The sequence below is a fragment of the Pseudopipra pipra genome, chromosome 3 (genome assembly GCF_036250125.1).
Source record: "Pseudopipra pipra isolate bDixPip1 chromosome 3, bDixPip1.hap1, whole genome shotgun sequence".
Taxonomy (NCBI): Eukaryota; Metazoa; Chordata; class Aves; order Passeriformes; family Pipridae; genus Pseudopipra; species Pseudopipra pipra.
The window spans coordinates 86,959,740-86,978,160 of NC_087551.1; the positions used below are offsets into that span (position 1 = coordinate 86,959,740).

General features: G+C 36.4%; 1 protein-coding gene across 3 annotated transcripts in view; it reads left to right on the forward strand.

Moving 5' to 3' along the window:
• COL9A1 (collagen type IX alpha 1 chain) overlaps positions 1-18,421 on the forward strand; it is a 66,328-nt gene that overhangs the window by 23,246 nt on the left and 24,661 nt on the right. For all 3 annotated transcript variants that reach the window (XM_064650218.1, XM_064650217.1, XM_064650216.1), the window contains 16 exons: positions 4,825-4,848; positions 5,153-5,206; positions 6,878-6,931; positions 8,569-8,601; positions 8,690-8,746; positions 9,410-9,463; positions 10,870-10,923; positions 13,151-13,204; positions 14,592-14,645; positions 15,371-15,424; positions 15,602-15,655; positions 15,771-15,824; positions 16,038-16,091; positions 17,189-17,233; positions 18,042-18,095; positions 18,208-18,261. In XM_064650218.1, coding sequence (XP_064506288.1) covers positions 4,825-4,848; positions 5,153-5,206; positions 6,878-6,931; positions 8,569-8,601; positions 8,690-8,746; positions 9,410-9,463; positions 10,870-10,923; positions 13,151-13,204; positions 14,592-14,645; positions 15,371-15,424; positions 15,602-15,655; positions 15,771-15,824; positions 16,038-16,091; positions 17,189-17,233; positions 18,042-18,095; positions 18,208-18,261 — 807 coding nt within the window. The remainder of the gene's footprint in view (positions 1-4,824; positions 4,849-5,152; positions 5,207-6,877; positions 6,932-8,568; positions 8,602-8,689; positions 8,747-9,409; positions 9,464-10,869; positions 10,924-13,150; positions 13,205-14,591; positions 14,646-15,370; positions 15,425-15,601; positions 15,656-15,770; positions 15,825-16,037; positions 16,092-17,188; positions 17,234-18,041; positions 18,096-18,207; positions 18,262-18,421) is intronic.

An 18,421-nucleotide genomic window follows, 5' to 3' on the forward strand; every position in this document is an offset into this window, starting at 1 on the left:
ATCACTGAAGTCTAAATGCTGTATAAGATGCCCTCGGCCGTTCTGAAAACAAGACAAAATATGAGAAAGGACACACAAAGAGTACTGTGCCAGTTGGGTGCAGATGGGTTTAACATCCACTTTTGAGGTTGAAAATAGTTGTGAACTTTAGGAATTTTACAGGTTGAAGAAGTGAGTGATGAATAGCATGTAGAAATTTAGACTAGGTAAAAACCTCAAGGAATATGTGTAATGGAACAAGACGGCTGGCATAAATTGTAATAGGGCTGCACATAATGTGATTAAAAATTAGATTCATATTGGAAAAATGATTTAAATTAAATAGAAGAGGCATTGTATTCCAGTATACCACTCCTTGTATATTTGAGTTTTTGACCCTATCCTATTAACACTCATTAAATTTATGATAAACAATCATTTCGATATTTGGCCAGAGAGAAAACGATAAAGTTATTCTTGAAGTTGTTACATTATAGACATGTTAAAATTTAAGATTAATCACTCTGTGGACATTTTACTTTAATTTTCACGGATGGAGTTTCTTACCTGAAAATCTAGAACATAGGTAATACTTTTATAATGGTTTGTAAATATATAGACTCAATATATGAGCAAAATTTAGTCACAGAAAATAGCAGAACTGAGGTAACTTCTAGGTAGACTGAAACCTTTGCATTTTTCTGTTAGGGGCTTGAGGTTTTCAGTTTGTTTATTCTAATTTTTTTGCTGTCACATATTAGTGGAAATAATTTCTGGCTTGTATGCAATGCATTATAAAATGTGAAGCTACAATGAAGAGGTAGTTTAACTCTGTCAGGTATGTTATGGGAAAAAATGAATAGAGAGATGGAGCACATTGGGATTGTTTAGCCTGTAAAAGAGAAGGCTTTGGATTGACCTAATTGCAACCTTCCAGTACCTAAAGAGAGCCTTCAAGAAAGATGGAGAGGGACTTTTTACAAGGGCATGTAGTGATAGGACAAAGGGGAAATGGCTTTAAACTGAAAGAGAGTAGATTAGGATTAGATATCAGAAGAAATTCTTTACTGTGAGAGTGGTGAGGCACTGGAACTGGTTGCCCAGACAAGTTGTGAATGCCCCATCCCTGGAAGTGTTCAAGGCTAAGTTGGATGGGGCACTGAGCAGCCTCGTCTAGTGAAAGGTGTCCCTGCCCATGGCATTGGAACTAGATGGTCTTTAAGGTCCCTTCCAAACCAAGCCATTCTATGATTCTATGACTGGAAAAAATAGGGAAATAAAACTCAATTACAGAAATACTTGGTTAAAATACTGTAGTATTTTAGCCTGTCAACTGAAATAAAAACTGACTTGGGGAAAACATACATGATTTTAGCTCCCCATTAACAGACTAACATGAGAATGAATAATTTTAGAGCCTCCAGGAGAAGTATGTATATAAAATATGTATGAAGAGGGTTAATTTCAATTCTGAGGAAGAGATGCTACTTTGGGAAAGCAGAAAACTAGACCAATTTGTAAAGATAGAATGCTGATTCTGTTCAGAGCAGCAGTTCTTTTGTCACGTGATATTTTGAGACTATAAAAGCAATAAATATGCTAAGATTTTGGACCATTGTTCAAAGCTGAGTGATTTTTGTTTGCCCTGAGAATCTCAACCTTAAGGCGATAATGCTTCAATGAACCTCAGTAGGGATTGCTTTTGGAGTTGTCCTACTTCTGCTTAATAAGCAGCTGAAGCTTGTATTTTAAGGTGAATGTGCAGGAATATTTATAATGAGGAAGTGAGAAGTCTTATTTATTTAAAGAAAAAAAAGTTGGATATACTTAGTCACTTCATGACTAAGTACTGTTAATAAATACTAATAAGTACCCTTGTACTTACTAAAGTTGAGATTAATCCTTAGACCTCACATGTTAGGAAGAAGCCTAGTGTTTGATTTTGTAGCTCCATGATTGTTAACCTATGCATGCTGAATCCATATGGAAAGATTAATGCTCAAAATAAATCTCTTAGGAAAGCTTGTATAAATGCAATTTTCCCTTTGATGAATGACTGTAAGCTACTGAAGAAATCACACAGTTATGGAAGATTCTCAAAATGGCCAGCACTTGTCATCTCACCTTTAGTGAGATTAAACCTAATAACAACAACAACAACAACAACAACAACAAAACCAAAAAAAAAAACCCCAAACCCCCAAAAAGGTAGAAGTGGTAGTGCTAGAGTGTGATAGTTCTAATTTTCAGATACAGAGACTTTTGGAGAAGCTTTTACTACAAACTTGAAGCAATGGGGTTGTTTAACCTTTGGAGGTCTTTTGTTTGATCCATGAGACCTCATTTACTAGAAACATATTGAGCACACTTATGAATCTGCATATTAACTGCATGATTAGCTGAGTGTTTAGGTGTAATTATGCACTGCTTTGAATTCAGCCAGTGGCCTTTCACAAATGGAGTAGTCCCTGGACGGTTATCCAAAGAGTTCATTTCTCACAAAATCCCCTTGCTTAAGTTGTTAAAATGCTTCGTGCAAACAGAAAACCAGAAGCCTTGGCTGCAACATTAATTAGTTTTAAATTATTATCAGTGTTTTCAAGCTCATCCGCTGGAATTTATTAGCCAAGTTAGGACTTCAGGTTAACTTCTAGAAAGAATATTAAGGATGTAATGTTTTATACACAGCATTTGCTTTTCTGCTTTTGTCACTTTTTCTTCCCCAGAATGTATCCTGGCAAAAAGTTACCATCTTTTACTTTCCCTTTCCTCTGTTTTTTTCCTGCTTCATTTCTCAGATAGCTGTGTTAAATATTTCACAGAATATTCTGGGTTGGAAGGGACCCACAAGGATCATTGAGTCTGACTCTTAAGTGAATGGCCCATATAGGAATCGAACCCGCAACCTTGATCACTTAGTTTTAATTTATTCTTTGTCTCATCTGTTGGGCAGATAATGTTTCAAATGACAGGTTTACAAAATTCGTAGAATACTTCTGATTAATTCAAGCAAATTTTTTTTCAGAAGTAATTTAAATATGCTGATATCTCTGATCTAATCCTGGTAAATGGACCTGCTACATTGAGTGCATGTATTGCACTCTTCAGTCCATTCTCTCTGTTAAGTTCCCTCAAACTTTTCTATGAGCTGATAAATTTCTAGTGGTTTACGCATCTGGAATATGGATAGGATTGTGTGTATTTAGTGACAGAGAATTTGAAAATATTTTAAGGTCTACTAAAACACAGTATCCAGCACAGGGTACACATACAAATACTAATATTTGACTCTTTGTGGTGAATGGCAGTGGTACTTAGCAGACCTGCATGGTAAGTGTCTCTGAGCAGGTGATTGCAGACTTTGGATTACTACCCATGTCCCCGCACTCCATGTGCTCCGTGGGTCAGATGAGCATCTCCAAAGTAGGCAGCAAGGATCTGGGGATGTAAGGCTGCAGTCCCAGGTTCTGTGGAGAGCCTTTCCCTTTAGGACACAGACAAAGGCAGGAACATGGGCAGCTGGTTGGGATCATTAACTGCTTTGTGTATGTCCTTACTGACTGATTGCACTGCAGCTGTAAGCTTTGCAACTGGGTCTGCTTCATGGCAAGAAGGGTGGAATAGCTCTGTGAGGGGGAGGCATGGGTTGCTGAGGGAGAGCCCCTGCTTCTTGGAGTCCTAATTAGTAAGCTGAAGAGATGCAGTGGAGTGGGCAGAGGAGGGGACAGGCTTCTCCTGGGCTGCTATGTGGTCTGGACACAATAGCTCTAGCTACTTCTTTTGGTATCGTTGGCCTTCTCTGCCACTGTTTAGGGGCATGTTAGGAAAGGGTACTCCAGTGAGAACCTGCAAGTAGTTGATTTCCTTCTTTCAGAGGCAGGTGATATTAATATTGGATATGTGATGCAGTGAAAGTCTGATTTGTATAGTCAAATATAGACGTGTATACTATAACGAATTGCAGCAAGGAAGCGTAAAGTAATAGCAAAGGGATTATGGAGGTTATGCAAACTTACTTTCTGCTGTGTATTAAATGGTTAAAATGGAATGACCCTGATAAATGCTTGAAATATTCCCTGCATTGTACCAAGTTTTGCAAAGGCAGCTTTACAAATACAATCCTGGCTTGATATTCAGTGGTTTTTAAAGTTGCATTTAGTCCAGGTGCTTTATCACATCAAATCTCAAGATTTCAGTGTGTTTAGGATTTTTTATGTTAGTGTTTCACATGTATCATTGACACTGTTCTCCATAAAATTTTACGTTTGCTTTAATAATGCAAGACTGAGGGATCAGTTTTCTTAGAGGGAGTGTATTGACCAAATAGGCAGAAGTATCTTGGACGCTTCTCACTAAAGTGATTCAGATTGATACTGATGGAAAATGTAAACAGGAGCAGTTTGGTGTTCTTTCTGATTACCAAAAAGCACTAGTTTAGTGGATTTAGACCTCAGGGAAGCACTGGGGCAAAAAAAGTTCTCTCTTATTATCAATTTAAATACATTGTTAGAAGGAAATTATTGTAGCATAGATATGTTCATCATTGTACTTGATAATTAGCTAAACCCAAAGGCTTTAATGTCTTCATTCCTTTGTTGGAGTATATGTGTAATTAAATGCTACTGTAAGACAACTTAATCAGTAATTTAATTTTTCACCTGATATTGGTTACTTAATTAAAAAAAATATATTTAGCATTAGTTGAATAAGTTTTGAAAATGATTTTGCAGAATCAAACAACAGGGAGGTTTTATATCTTTTAATCCCAAATATTCTGTTCTTACCAAAAGCTTGAATAGGTTTGGAATCCTCTCCACATTTCTGACCTTTTTTCATATTTCACAGGGCAAGGGGCTTCTTGGACCACCTGTAAGTTCATTCTTGCAATTAATAAATATACTGTTCAACTACTTAAATATTCAATAAAGCTATTATACCGTAATAAAAAGTAATTCAGTGAAAATAGAGACTTTTTTTAATCCAGATGTTCTATGTCTGTTATGTATGTTTTCTTCAACTACCACTAAGGTTGCACTGGTCTGTCATATATGGGGCAAGAATATTGGGGTCTGAAGGCATAGTTTGTTGAGAGAATTATACGTTCTCATTCCTTGGATGCTTGTTACATAGGTATTGTATGATTTAGAAATACTATTTACTTTGGTTGTTTTAGGGTCCAGCTGGTGCAGCGGGACTTCCTGGGGAAGTAGGTCGTGCTGGTCCACCTGTAAGTACTCCTATGTTTGCTGAAAATATAGATTTATTCAATTGCTAGAAGTTATTTAAAGAAAAAAGGAATAATTACTGGGCCATGTAAACACTATTTGGGCTATTAACAGCACTTTCAAATGTATTTTTTTTTCATGATCAGGCCAGGGCCACTGACCTACTGACTGGTAGAAGAAAGATTGTGTTTGGAGCTCGTCAGAAATAAGGAACAATGAATAGACCAAAGTCAGGGCCACCTGTTAGATTAGGATGAAATGATTCATGGAGTGTCCTATACTCTACTTTGCCTCATTCAAGGAAAGCTAAAATCAAAAAGCAAACCTGCCAGAAATACAGGAAATGTAAAACTTAACATTACGTGTAGACCTTTAACTTTTCTCCTATCATTTCACATATACATTATGGTACATGATCACATACAATTTCTGATTTTCATTTGCATATCAGTGAGCATGGCAATTCAGCATTTCTTCTTAGTCTCATTTGTGTGTAACTCCATCTACTGACCTTACTGCTAAGCTGTGCACTCAGTTTCATCACACTGTCCCATTTTGACTCCGTACTTTACCGCCAAAGTGCAAGTTGAAACCAGTTGTTATTTTCTTACTTGAAATCTGAAGCAGCGTAAAAATTTTGTTTAATAAAGCCTACTTTTTAATACGTGTTGTGCTCAATCATATAAATGAATTAAAAAAAGAATATTAAAAGCTGCCAGTCTATTTCAGAAGATGATCCATCTTAGCTCTTTGTGTTATCTGTAGCAAGGGCAGGAACGGATACTTATGGAAGTGTACAGGCTATTTGTAGAATGGAATTTTTCTGTCATATCATTGCACATTCTGGCAGTTGGTGATTCAAAGGCTACCAGAATCAGAAATTGCATCCGTGATGCCTTTTTCCAAAGCTGCATGTGAGCCTGTCCTCTGCTAGTGAATCCATTTGTATGCTACGCCTCCATAACACACTGTAATAATGAGTCGCACAGTATAATTATACATTGTATGGAAAAGAATGGCTCTATAGCTCATGCATTGTGAGAATTAGTGAATAATTCCTCTATATTCATCTTGTTAATTGCACTTATTATTTAATTAGATGTAAAAAATATTATTAAAATGACATAAATTAAAAGTTGGTCATGACCCAAATATTATATATATTTGAATTCAAAGCATTCAGAAAAAATAATTTGCAGAGGTTCTACATTTTCTTTACTTATGCGAGCACTAGACATCAAAACTTCACAAACAGGAGAAGATTCTAAATTGTTAAATTCATCTTAGGCTCTGAAAAAGGGGATTTTCCCCTCTCTCTGCTTTGGGCACTTCTGCCAATTATTAGGATTCTTTTCCTTCAGAACTGAAGCAGCAGTTATAAGACAGAAGAGTGCATAGATGATCTTGTGGTCAGGTGTTTTAGTGTTCTAAAGCAGCTGAAAATTTGTTGGGTTTTTTGTGGCTCCTATTTCACAGCACGACTGCCATTCTACTCAAAAAACTATTTTCCCATTCTACCATGGGAGTCATGTTGTAGGTTGATGTTTTAATTGGCTACCTAGTTTGTCCTTCCATAGCCACTTAATTTCTCACTGTTGTTGTATGGTCTGAATATGTAACTACTGGTTGTCATTATTACTATCAATATATAAAAATGTTTTACCCTTTTTAAGGGAGATCCAGGAAAAAGAGGGCCACCAGGGCCACCAGGACCACCAGGTCCTCCAGTAAGTGATTGTTTTATATGTGCTAACATCTGAATTTTGTGTTGTTGCTGCTTGAACAAAACTTCTCCTCAAGTCCTATAGCTGAATACTGAGTTTAAGATTTCAGCAGGCTTTTGATCTTACATTTAGAAAGTAAGTTTCTAATCTCTGTGGTTATAAAAAGGTAGTTTGAAATGCAAACTGTAACTTCTGTTGTGTTGCTTTTGCATTTCTACATACTGTAAATACACAGGTTTTAAACTTCCCTGTGAATAATCATATTGCTGTAAATATAGTCTTTGTCAGGTCTCACTGGTATTACTTCAGCAGAGGTAGACTTTTCTGTGTTAGGAGAAGAAAAATTTAATGTTTGTCTCATGAGACAAATATATGCTTCTAGGTGGGTTGCGTTCTTACGCCTTTCTTGCAATCAGGCTTCCTTGTAAGGAACAGAAGAATGCTTTGCAGCAGTGCTTTGCTCTCAAGGAGAATAGTTATCTTTTTTGAACCTCTTGGGAGTAGGGATGTGTGTTATGCCTTTTTTTTGTGACAATTTGCCCGCCTAGAGAGATAAAACAGTTTGGCAAACACACTGGATTCTGGGTGCTGTGAAAGGCAAACTGCTGGGAAACGTGGTGTACTAACGCCTTTTTAAAAGCTGTACTGTTCCTCTGCTGGGAACCTCCTCCTCCCCACTCTTTAGGGACAGACCCTAAGTTCATATGGTTTACCTATGTCATGTTTCTTGTTTTCATGGAAATTGCGAGAGAATTGACAGAGGCATTGTAAAAAAACACAAGTGTAGAACAATAATTAGGAAACAAGCAGAAACAAATTCCCAATATGGCTGCTTCTATTCCTTCATGTTTTGTCCTTTTTGTGTTTCGGAAATGCCACAGTCCCACTTCAACTAAAGACATTATGGACCCAAATACTCTCTCCTTTTTTAAAATCATTCTGTTATAAATCGAGAGCAGCTCATTCCTTAAACTTCCCTACGCTTCTATCTGAAATGGTGTGCTCCCTCCCACTGGGCTTTAGAGAACACAGCTGCTGCTGTGAAATCATGTTTCTCCCTGTTGTGCCTCATAAGCCTCCCGTTAGCTTCCATCAAGTATTTGATTTAATATGAGGAATGACCTTCCCTTCACTGAGTCCATCTCATTGTACACTGATGTCTGGTTTATTGCAACTGTCATCTAACAGTACTTGTGTTGTGGGAAGATTATTTTCTCTGAAAAGATCTGAATCTTTTGCTGAATGGTAGTAAGGTACTGCTATTATAGAAATTGTCTTGGATTCTGTTGGAAATGTATGGGGTTTGGTTCTATATTTGATCTATATTTAATAGAAAATATGATTGAGGTAGCTTAAAAAGAAAAAAATATTTTTGGGTTTTTTTTTTTGTTTGTTTGGTTGGGTTTTTTTTTGTAAAAGTTGATAAAAGTTAGAGGACAGAATTTTGCAGGTACCTGCTATCCTTCAATAAAATCCTACAGTTTAGATGCTTTTTGTGTCAGAGATCATTTGGTTGATTATACTTCTAATTCTGTCTTTAGATAGTAGTATTTTCTCTTTTGTCTAATACCTGTATTGCCTAATGAGTCAGGACTGATTATTTCTCTTTTACTGACTTTGATTAATATAATTTAATTTAGGGAACAATTGGCCTCCGAGATGGTGACCTGTTGGTAAGATTGTTTTCCATGTGTTTTTATAAGTAATTTCAGACAGCATTATTTAACCTATGTGGTAGTAACTATGTGATTGCTTTTCCAGTGTCCCAATGCTTGTCCACCTGGCCGCCCAGGGCACGCTGGCTTAATGGGAATGAAGGTAAGAGAACTTGTTTGTTCAAGCATTCCTTATAGAGACGCTGTCTCAATGCACTGGGGTGGTAATTGCTGACTTGACAGAAGGGCACTTCACTGGTAATTTCAGAAAAGGTTACATCAGTGTAGTTGCTTAGGGTTATTCAACTCTTGACTGCTAAAATAACCTGTTGAAATCTCTTGCTGCTGCTTTAATCTTCAGGGTAAAATTTATGTGTGGTCTTAAAGGATTAGAGTATGGGGAGGATTGCTTCATTCACTTTCTGGACCATTTGTAGTCTGACTCCAGAAACTCTAAATATTCCCCCAAATCCTTAGTATTTTTTCCTTTTTTCTCTCTTCCTGGGAGACCTATTTTTTTAATGCATTTTTTACTGGCTTTTAGGAATACTGTTGGCCTGAGGAAATTTTTATGGGGTAACGTAAGAAGTACTAACTAGAAATGCCTAGAAATGCAACCTTGTTAGATCCAGAAGCAGATATTTTTGAGCAGGGTACTTAGTATGTGTTGTTTCCTAGACAGGTGAAGAAGGTGGTGAATGGGGTTTGAGAGGGAACAGCAGGATAGTTCTCAGCAGTCTGGGTCTGTTTTATAAACCTGTATTTTAATTTTGAATAATATTTATTTATTTATTTATTTATTTGGTTTTTTTTACATTTATTTTAGGGACAAAAGGGTTCAAAAGGAGAGTCTGGTGAACCAGGAAAACAAGGTTATAAGGTAAAAATAAAAAGATGAAAAACTGCTGGTTTTTTTAGCAGGCTAATGGTAGTTTAGCCTCTTCTTCAAAATACATATTACACTTTGTTAGAACTATTATTTTTTAAAAGAATGCATGAAATGATACTATACATCATAATGCTCCAGAGTAACTGAAGGCACATCTCTATTCTTTATTTGTTGTACTCTGTATTTATTATGATGCAGAAGTCATACTCATCTTGATTTTTACTTTGATCATTTAATTTAATTATTATGGAAATCATGGCAGTACCTGAAGTTAAATTTATTAATTGAAAAACTTTCAAACATTTAAATGCACAAAAATTCTGTGGACTTACCAAGTTAATAGTTCTGTGGCACAGAGGAGTAGTTCTGTGAAGAATAAGAGAGAAAAATACATTTGAGAGGGAAAGGAAATAGTGTAAGTTCACAAGCAAAGAATGATGGTAACTAGAGAGGCCAAGTCCAATTCAGCTTGAAAACTGAAAAGTGAACTTTCAAGGTGTTTCATTTGAATTAACCTTGTTATATAACCTTCATAGAATCATAGAATGGTTTGGAAGGGGACCTTGAAGGTCATCTAGTTCCAACCTCCCTGCTCTGGGCAGGGACATCTTCCACAAGACCAGGTTTCTCTGCCCTTGAACACCTCCAGGGATGGGACATCCACAACTTCTCTGGGAAATATTTGTATGAAAAATTCAGAAGATTTGCACTGCCTTGGTCCATGCTTCAATGCTGGAGGAAAAAGCATCAGAGAAAAGTTTTTTAAAAAACCCCTGCACTCCATTCCTAAGCCTATTAAAAAGATTACTGATTTATTATAAACAGCTTGCCTTTTTTTTGGGTGGGGGAGGATGTTGAGCAGTTATCTCATCCCTTTTTACAAATTAAACTGCAATATGCACTGTTGTTCCATTACTGTGCACTATCATTGTATGAAAGAGGTCACTATCTATTCAAAGAGGGGGTTTGCCAGATAAGGCATTTTTTCCACTTTAATTTTCAAAAAATTCTGAAGTGCAATGTGGTATTGTGATGCATATCTACTAGCATATTCTGTACATTCACATGCATGAAAATACCTTCACTGCACTTTTAATCTAAAAGAACAGGAAAACCTAAAGAGGTTAATGTCAAGAAAATATGGAATGACAGATTAAGAGTAAAATATAATTATTCTTTATATTGAGGTTTCTTTGAAATTACCCTGTTGACTAATAGTTGAATGGCATGTGAACCTGAGCAAGTATCTGTCTGAGGAAGTAGTGTGACTTCGTTTGGATTTCTTTCAAGCAGGACATGGTGACAGAAAACTCTAAGGAGCAGATGCACCTTGTATGGTGAGAGAGCAATATGCATGGTATGGATTACCTACAGATGTATTCCTTTGGCTTTCCCAGGGTGAAGAAGGGGATCAAGGACCCATCGGTGAAGTGGGAGCTCAAGGCCCTCCAGTAAAGTATTTCCTCTTAAATAGTGTTACCTATTTGCTTCAGTATGTCACATCCTTATTCCTTACTATTGTAAGAAAACAGATATTATAAAATCTCCATACATCTTTCACTTTATTGTGCCATGTTTTCTATGAATAAAAGTAGAATTATTTAAGTCTCTCCAAAAAGCTACATCATCGCTCGGCACAAAGCTCCATATAGTTCTATGGAAAGGTTAATTTTAAAAACTATTTCATGTCCTGAATTTTGTGTTGTGCTTAGATGGTGAAAATAATTGGATTTTTTTTCTTGGCCTTTCTTTGCATAATTTTGATGACTCTGACTTCATCCTTGCAAAGCTAATGTTTATTTGAAATACGATCAATTGTAAAATTCAGACTTAGCTAAGGGAATGAAGTAGCCTTGAGGATGAGGATGAGTAGCCAACTTGGGGATGAAGTAGCAGTCACAGCATACCTCTGATTTTGGAGTTATTTTCTTGTCCTGTTTTACTGTGCTTAGTTCTGGCACATACTTCCTCAGCTTGTTCCTTCTGAGAAGCTGTTACGGTTTCTGCAGCTGAAAAGGGCTAGCGAAAATAATAAACGGGTCATTCTAAGTAAGAGATACAGGCATAACCACCTTTAATTTCTATGGTCTATTTTCTGATTGGGTCTTATGATTTTTTCTTAGATATGAAACTATTTAATGCCATTGATGGCCACATGTGATATTATACAGCAGCTTACCTTGAGGCATGTGACATCCAAATCCTAAATTACAAAATTCTCTATGAACACAAACGTAAAACAACATAAACCTCTGGATTATGACTAGAGAAAGATAAAGAAAGAACAGGCATGCACACAGGAAAGTGTGCATTCCTTCTTATGTTTGATCCTGAAAAACTATCCCTGGGACTGTGGTGCAGACAAAGCACTTGTATAAGAGCCAGCTTCTGCTGTCTTAAAGGCTTGTAGGGACCAATTAATTTAACTCAGTTTGGTAAAGTTCTTCAATCACCATGAAATAACACTGTGGAATTAAAAACCAATTAAAGATTGACTTTCCTTTTTTTTTTTTTTTAAAAGCATTACTCACAACATTTCACTGTATCACCAGTTGTTGACCTTACAAACAAGCTTTAAAATAATTGGTTTTTTATTAAAACATAGGATTCATAATATGCAGAAAGCAGTGTCAGACAGACAACCTACGGAAAAGAGGATGCTTTAGAGGCACAGATGGAGAGGCTGTATATTCCATTCTGTTTTCTTTTATGTTTTTTACCTGAATGAATGGAATCCTTGTTGGGCTGCTGTTATCATTGATGAGTTATCATGATTTTTCTCATGTTTTGGGTTGAGAAGGCATTAACTATTCTGTGCAAGACTCCATGTAACTTTGTTAGTAGCAAGTAAAGGCTGCCAGTGCAGAGTCTGGTTCAAGGAGTAGGTTTGCCTACGCTGCGCTGAAGTGCCTGTAGCTATTTCATTAACACAGTTGTAGTGGGTTCTTCTTGTTGCAGAACAAACATATTATGGCTGAGGGTTTGGTCTCTGCAGGGAGGAGACATCTCATGTAGTTTCAGTCTCTCAGGAAAAGGAAGAAATTGAAGCCAAATTTCCCATGAGACTGTATTTTGAAGGGAAGTGATGATAGTTATGGTACATCCTGCTGCACCAGGATGTCTACTGAGTTCAGTCTCTCAGGTATGGTGGGCATATAAACTTAGCACTTGTAGTCTCAAAAACCTTGCCCTGTTTTGTTTGCCTCTGGAGTTCTATAGAGTCTGAAGGTACCTTTCTCCTGAATCTGTCCTATACCCCATTAAGACAACTCAGCACTTTTGCAAATCTGGCCTTCATGTGTTCCTCTCACACAAGTTGCATGGCAAGAGTGCTTGAACTCTGGTAACCAAGAAAAGAAATTGGTGGGTTTTTTCAGGCCTTATGGTTTTATATTTATCTTTTATATTTATTTTATATCTATATTTTTTATTTGTGGTTTTATAATTCAGCCAGATAGCTTTTTATTATTTTTTAAATTATAAATTAGTAAAATATCACATTACCTGTAAATTAAGTATTCTAATAACAGCAACAGCTGGATTTCTCCTTTTTTACTAGGAAAATAGTAAAATAAGCATAAAGCAAGCATGTAGAACTCTTGAGTCTTCTGTCTGAAAACTAGGGCAGTTCTGACGAAAACATTTAAGGCATAACTTGAATATACTTTTCTTTCTCAGGGTATCCTAGGTATCAGAGGTATAACTGGTATAATGGGACCTAAAGGTACCAAAGTGAGTATTAACCTTTCTTTGCATAAAATGGCCTATATTAAAAAAAATGTACACCCCTGAATGTTTTTAAAGCTTATTTAAGCTTCTCCTTTTTGCCCCCTTCATTTTCTCACTCCTGCCAACTGTATTTCCATAGCTACTGTACTTCTTGTTAGGCAGAAAGGCAGCTTGGTTTTTCTGCTTAGTAAGAGGACATGTACTTTTCACACCTTCCCCTCTTTACCCTTGGATTTATAGTACTTATGCATGTGTGCAAGTATGTAGTAAGCAAGACAGCAAGTTACAGCAGTTATAAACTACAGCATGTTTGATTTAAAGCTAAAATTTATTAAGTAGTCCCTCCTTGATTCGCATCTTCTTAAAGTCTTTTGCTTCTATCGTCCCATTTTTTGCCAGGATTTTTTGTTGAGAGTTCGTTCTTTTTCCATTCTTTCTGTCTTTAACGTATCTGTGTCTTAAATTCCTGCCAGGGAATTAATGTTTTCGTAATGTCATGACTTTGCTGGGTAATTTTTCCCCTGTTCATCAAAGTATTTCTAACTGCTATTTCAAAGTTGACTGTTACCTTTTTAGTCTTGTGATATTGCTAAATCCCTATGGTAAAAATTTCTGGAAGGAGTAGAATGGAGACAATTCTGCCATTGTCTCCATTTCCAGAACTGAAATCATAGAAAACTTATCTTGTGATTGTCTGTCCTCAGATACATCAAATTTCTCGTGATCATGAATCTTTTCATGAGTGATCCTTCCTAACCTCTTGGACAGATTTGCTAAGCTATTACTATCTTACTTTGCTTTTTTGTCTTCTCATTCTTCATAGTTATTTGCCTACATTTTTGTGCTGCTTTGTCTATTCAAAATATTTACTACATCTGTTTGACAAAGGAATTCCACTTTTCTCTAAATCTTCTTTAAAATATTTTTTCTCTCCGTTTAAATTTACTCACAGGGTAGTGATTGCATTGTTTCCTTGAAACATATGAGATAAAAATAGCTGCACTGCACCTGATGCTTTCTTTTCACATTTTGATGATATTCTATTATGTGGTGAAAGATGTAGTATTATTAGGGAAAACACAGACATTTTCTGAAGTAGTGTGTGAAGATCTACTCCTCAATTCCAATATGATTTTTTAGAGAATGATCTGAATGTAATTTTTTGACTGATATTTTTCTTTATTTAAAAAATATTTGCTTGCATAACTCCATAAAAAAACAAGATAGATTAAGAAAAAAAATTACCTTTTTTTTTTTTTTTTTTTAATTGGAACTATAAACCCCCTCAGCTGTAGAGAATTTGTAGCTCCCAGCAAACCAGATGGATGCTTAAGTTGTTTGTGTTCCAGCAGTTCATTTTAATGTCTTGTGTTATCTACTTGTTTTGTAGGGAGCTCGTGGGCTTGATGGTGATCCTGGTCCCCAGGGTCTTCCTGGTGCACCTGTAAGTAGAATGTATGTTAGCCAAACGCTCCCCAGTTAGACACTAAGTCCTGAAACTTTGTGACTGTGAATCAAAAAAGCCTCTGATTAATCCAATTCTATTGATTTCCCATAGGTCAATAAATGTTATTACAGTGATATCAAGTCAATAATCTCTTAATATCCCCAAAGAATTCTGAGGTAGATGAACCCATTTTAACTTCTTAGTATGTTATGGTTACCTCTTCCTTCTGAGTCTTACTGTCTATTAGGGTGACTTGGAATTTTCCAGGTATAAAGCTGGAACAAGGTATAAACCTGTAAAAGGGCAATTTGTGCCCTTTGGTGTTTTATTGGAAGGTGTTTTTGCGTGTGTGCGTTTTGTTTGGGCTTGGGGTTTATTTCGAGTGGGGTGTTTTTGATTGTTTGTTGTTTCTAAATTCTTCCCTGCTTCTATAGCTGGAATTTAGGCTTGGAATAGCCAGTAACTCTATGAGTTAAATAAGCAAGTGCAACATCCTTTGCTTAGACACTCCTGAAATCCCAAGGGATGGCTTGAGCTGTGTTTTTTTAAAATTTATCTGTCAGCTGCAGTTTTAAGAAACTGCATTTTTAAATGTAATATGAATTTGAGATGTCTGCTTTAACTGAGCCTGAATTGTACGTGTCGATTTTCTGAGAGTCTTAGCTAATAATTACATGGAAATGTATTATGGTTTTATTTCTAAAACAAGTTTTTTTCTGTAGGGAGATCAAGGACAGAGAGGTCCCCTAGGAGAGATGGGTCCGAAGGGAGAAAGGGTGAGCACAGACAAATTTTGACTCATGTTGACTTGCAAACATTGGTTACTTAATAGCATATAAACTTAGAGTATATTTGGTAGTCTCAAAGTAATATGTAACTGAATGTTGACATTCTTTTCATCTGTAATTTCAATGTGTTTAATTTTTAAAAATTTTTATTATTATTATTATTAGGGCCCTCAAGGTACAAGAGGAATAAATGGTCTCCCTGGGCCGAAAGGAGAGTCTGTATGTATATTTAATTTCTTCATTTGCTTCATGTGATGCTAATTTGAATATTGGTGCTTGGGCAAAATCTCTCCAAAAATACATCAATTTTTTTTCTTTTTTTTCTTCTTTCAAGGGCTTACCAGGAGTTGATGGCCGAGAAGGAATCCCTGGAATGCCTGGAGCAAAAGTAAGGCACAGCCGGCATATGTCAGAGCTTTGGTAGTGCCCTAGATTTGTTCATTCCCTACTGGCTGCTGACCGTGGCTTTATGCATGTTATTAGGGTAATTGAATGAAGTTTCCCATACCACAGATCCAAAAGTATTCCAACTTTGTGCTCAAGTAATCAAATTTTCCCTTATGTTTGATTTGCATAAATTACAACTTAAAATGTTTTACAGGGTGAACCAGGAAAACCTGGAGCTCCAGGTGATACAGGGCTTCAGGGACTGCCAGTAAGTATCAGGTATTTTACCTTTGCAAGGGAGGTTCAGTTTAAACCACAGAAAGGCCATGTATAGGTTAATTTGATGCTGATATTGGAGTGATTTAAGTGAAAATCTAAGCAAAAAACCCAGGGAGAGTATGTGTAATGCAAGGGGAAATTCTGCTATATGTATTCAAAACTTTTGCACAAAAACCTAGACCTCCTTATGGTGCCACTGTGAGGGACTTCATCTCACCAAGCATTTGTGGCCACTATGCAACTCTTCTCACGTTTCTCATATCTGTGACCCCACAATTAGAGCTGGTCTCATTGTATTGCCTGGGGCCAAACCCCTTTCCAGACCAAGCAGGAAAAGCTGACCTGCTAGTCTGACACACCTGAGGTGAACAATCATCTTTTGATATTCTGCTGGCTCAGAACATCTGGAATGCATCACACACATACTTTCGGGAAAGGGAGGGGGAACACAAGGGGCAGGCACTGGAATTTTCTTGTATATCCCCTGTGGTGAACTTACAGGGAATCAGTAGTGCTTTATGTACTCTTTTAGAAGGTAATCCTTGTGCATTAACTAAGTTTGAAAACTGTGCCAACTGTCAAAAGCTATATAGAAATCTGTTTAAAACACTATGCTGTCGGAGTAATTGCTGTGAGGATGTAGTGAAGGAGCTGTATTAAAACAGAACTGGAAGTAAATTTTTAATACTAAGTGAACTCTTCAGCTTGAAAGAAAATTTGATAAAAGCATACCTGCTATGAACTGTTGCACAAAAATGAGGAGGGAATTAAATGCGTACTAAAAGTATCTGTTAAACTGTACCTCCAGCTTCAGCATACGGGGACCAACAATCTATTTCCAGTCTAAGCCAGCAAAAGTCACAATTCCTCACTTTTCCATGCTCCTTTTGCAATTTTTGAAGACAGAATAATACTCCTTATCTGTTACTTTGTAAACAGAAAGAATTCAAGCTTGGTCTGTTATTGGATAAAAAAGCTTCAATATCAAGTGAAAGGATTAGAAATACTCAGGCATGAGAAAGATGTTATTTAACACCATTTCCAACCCCCTTAAAAACAAATAAATATAAATGCTATTTCTTTCAGGGTTTACCAGGGTCTCCAGGTGTGAAAGGTATTGCTGGCCCAAAGGTAAAACATCTTGAGTATTGACTTTCTTATAATACTGTATTTGTGCTTATCAAGTTCTAAAGTATTCAGTGAGATTGTATGAACTTCCTCTTGTGGTAAGAGACAAGCCTTTGCTGAAGGAATTAAATATATTTTTAAATCAACTCTAGTCCTGTGCATTTTCATGATTCTTGTGATAATTGGTGTGGTTTTCATGATTCCAGACATGAAATAATACCTAAACAAGGCCATTTCCTTTTTAATTTGTGGAAGTCATTGCTAGAGGAGGCATGTGACATGGCTACCTCACTACAGTTGAAATGACGGATCTTGTAATAAAAATATTTATAGCTGCCCTAAGTTGATTAAATCACAGAGGTTGTTATCTCTATTTAGGTACCACCAAACTGCAGCATCAATTCCAATTAAGCTTAAAAAGGTGTTGTATGAATGCGACTATGGAATGTTTCAGACAATAGTGTTTGAGTTTAGTTATAAGTAATAGAAAAAGAAAACTAGATTGAGACATGAATTTTGTCTGAAATTACATAGAATAATATTGCCTTCTGTGATTTGAGAGCAGCAATCAAATCTGTTTGGGATTCGTCAATATGTAAACAACAAAGGAACTGAAATGTGACTTTTGAAAAATTAGATTGAAGGAATTAGGTGAAAGTTGAAAGAAAACCAAAATAGAAGTGGAAGCTAAAAAATTAATACAGTCTGATTTTTTATTTAGACATTAATGCTTTGCTTATTTTAATTTTTTATTTTAAAATGCAACAGCAAAACATTGGCTTTCTAATATTTTTCATCTTCTGTCCAACAGGGTAATAGAGGTCCTCCTGGGGTGCCAGGGTTGATGGGAAATTCAGGTAAACAGGTAAAATTGTTAATCTTATTCAAAAGATCTAGAAAAATGAAATTTTTTTTTACATTGTGCAAAAAAATTACTTTTCTAATTTGTTGCATTTCAAATTTGTTCCCCAAAACAGGGTCAACGGGGCCCAGAGGGAGAAGCAGGTCCAACAGGACCCCGGGGACCACCAGTAAGTATGGATTAAATTTCTAATTGAGAGTATGCAATATTGCAGTGTCTCAAGTTAGGGTTGCAGAAGCTATTATTATTCAGCACAAGTGATAATTTTTGAGGTAAATACTAGTTGTTCTTTATCCCCCTTCTGTACCAGGAGGATGTTCATCATCACA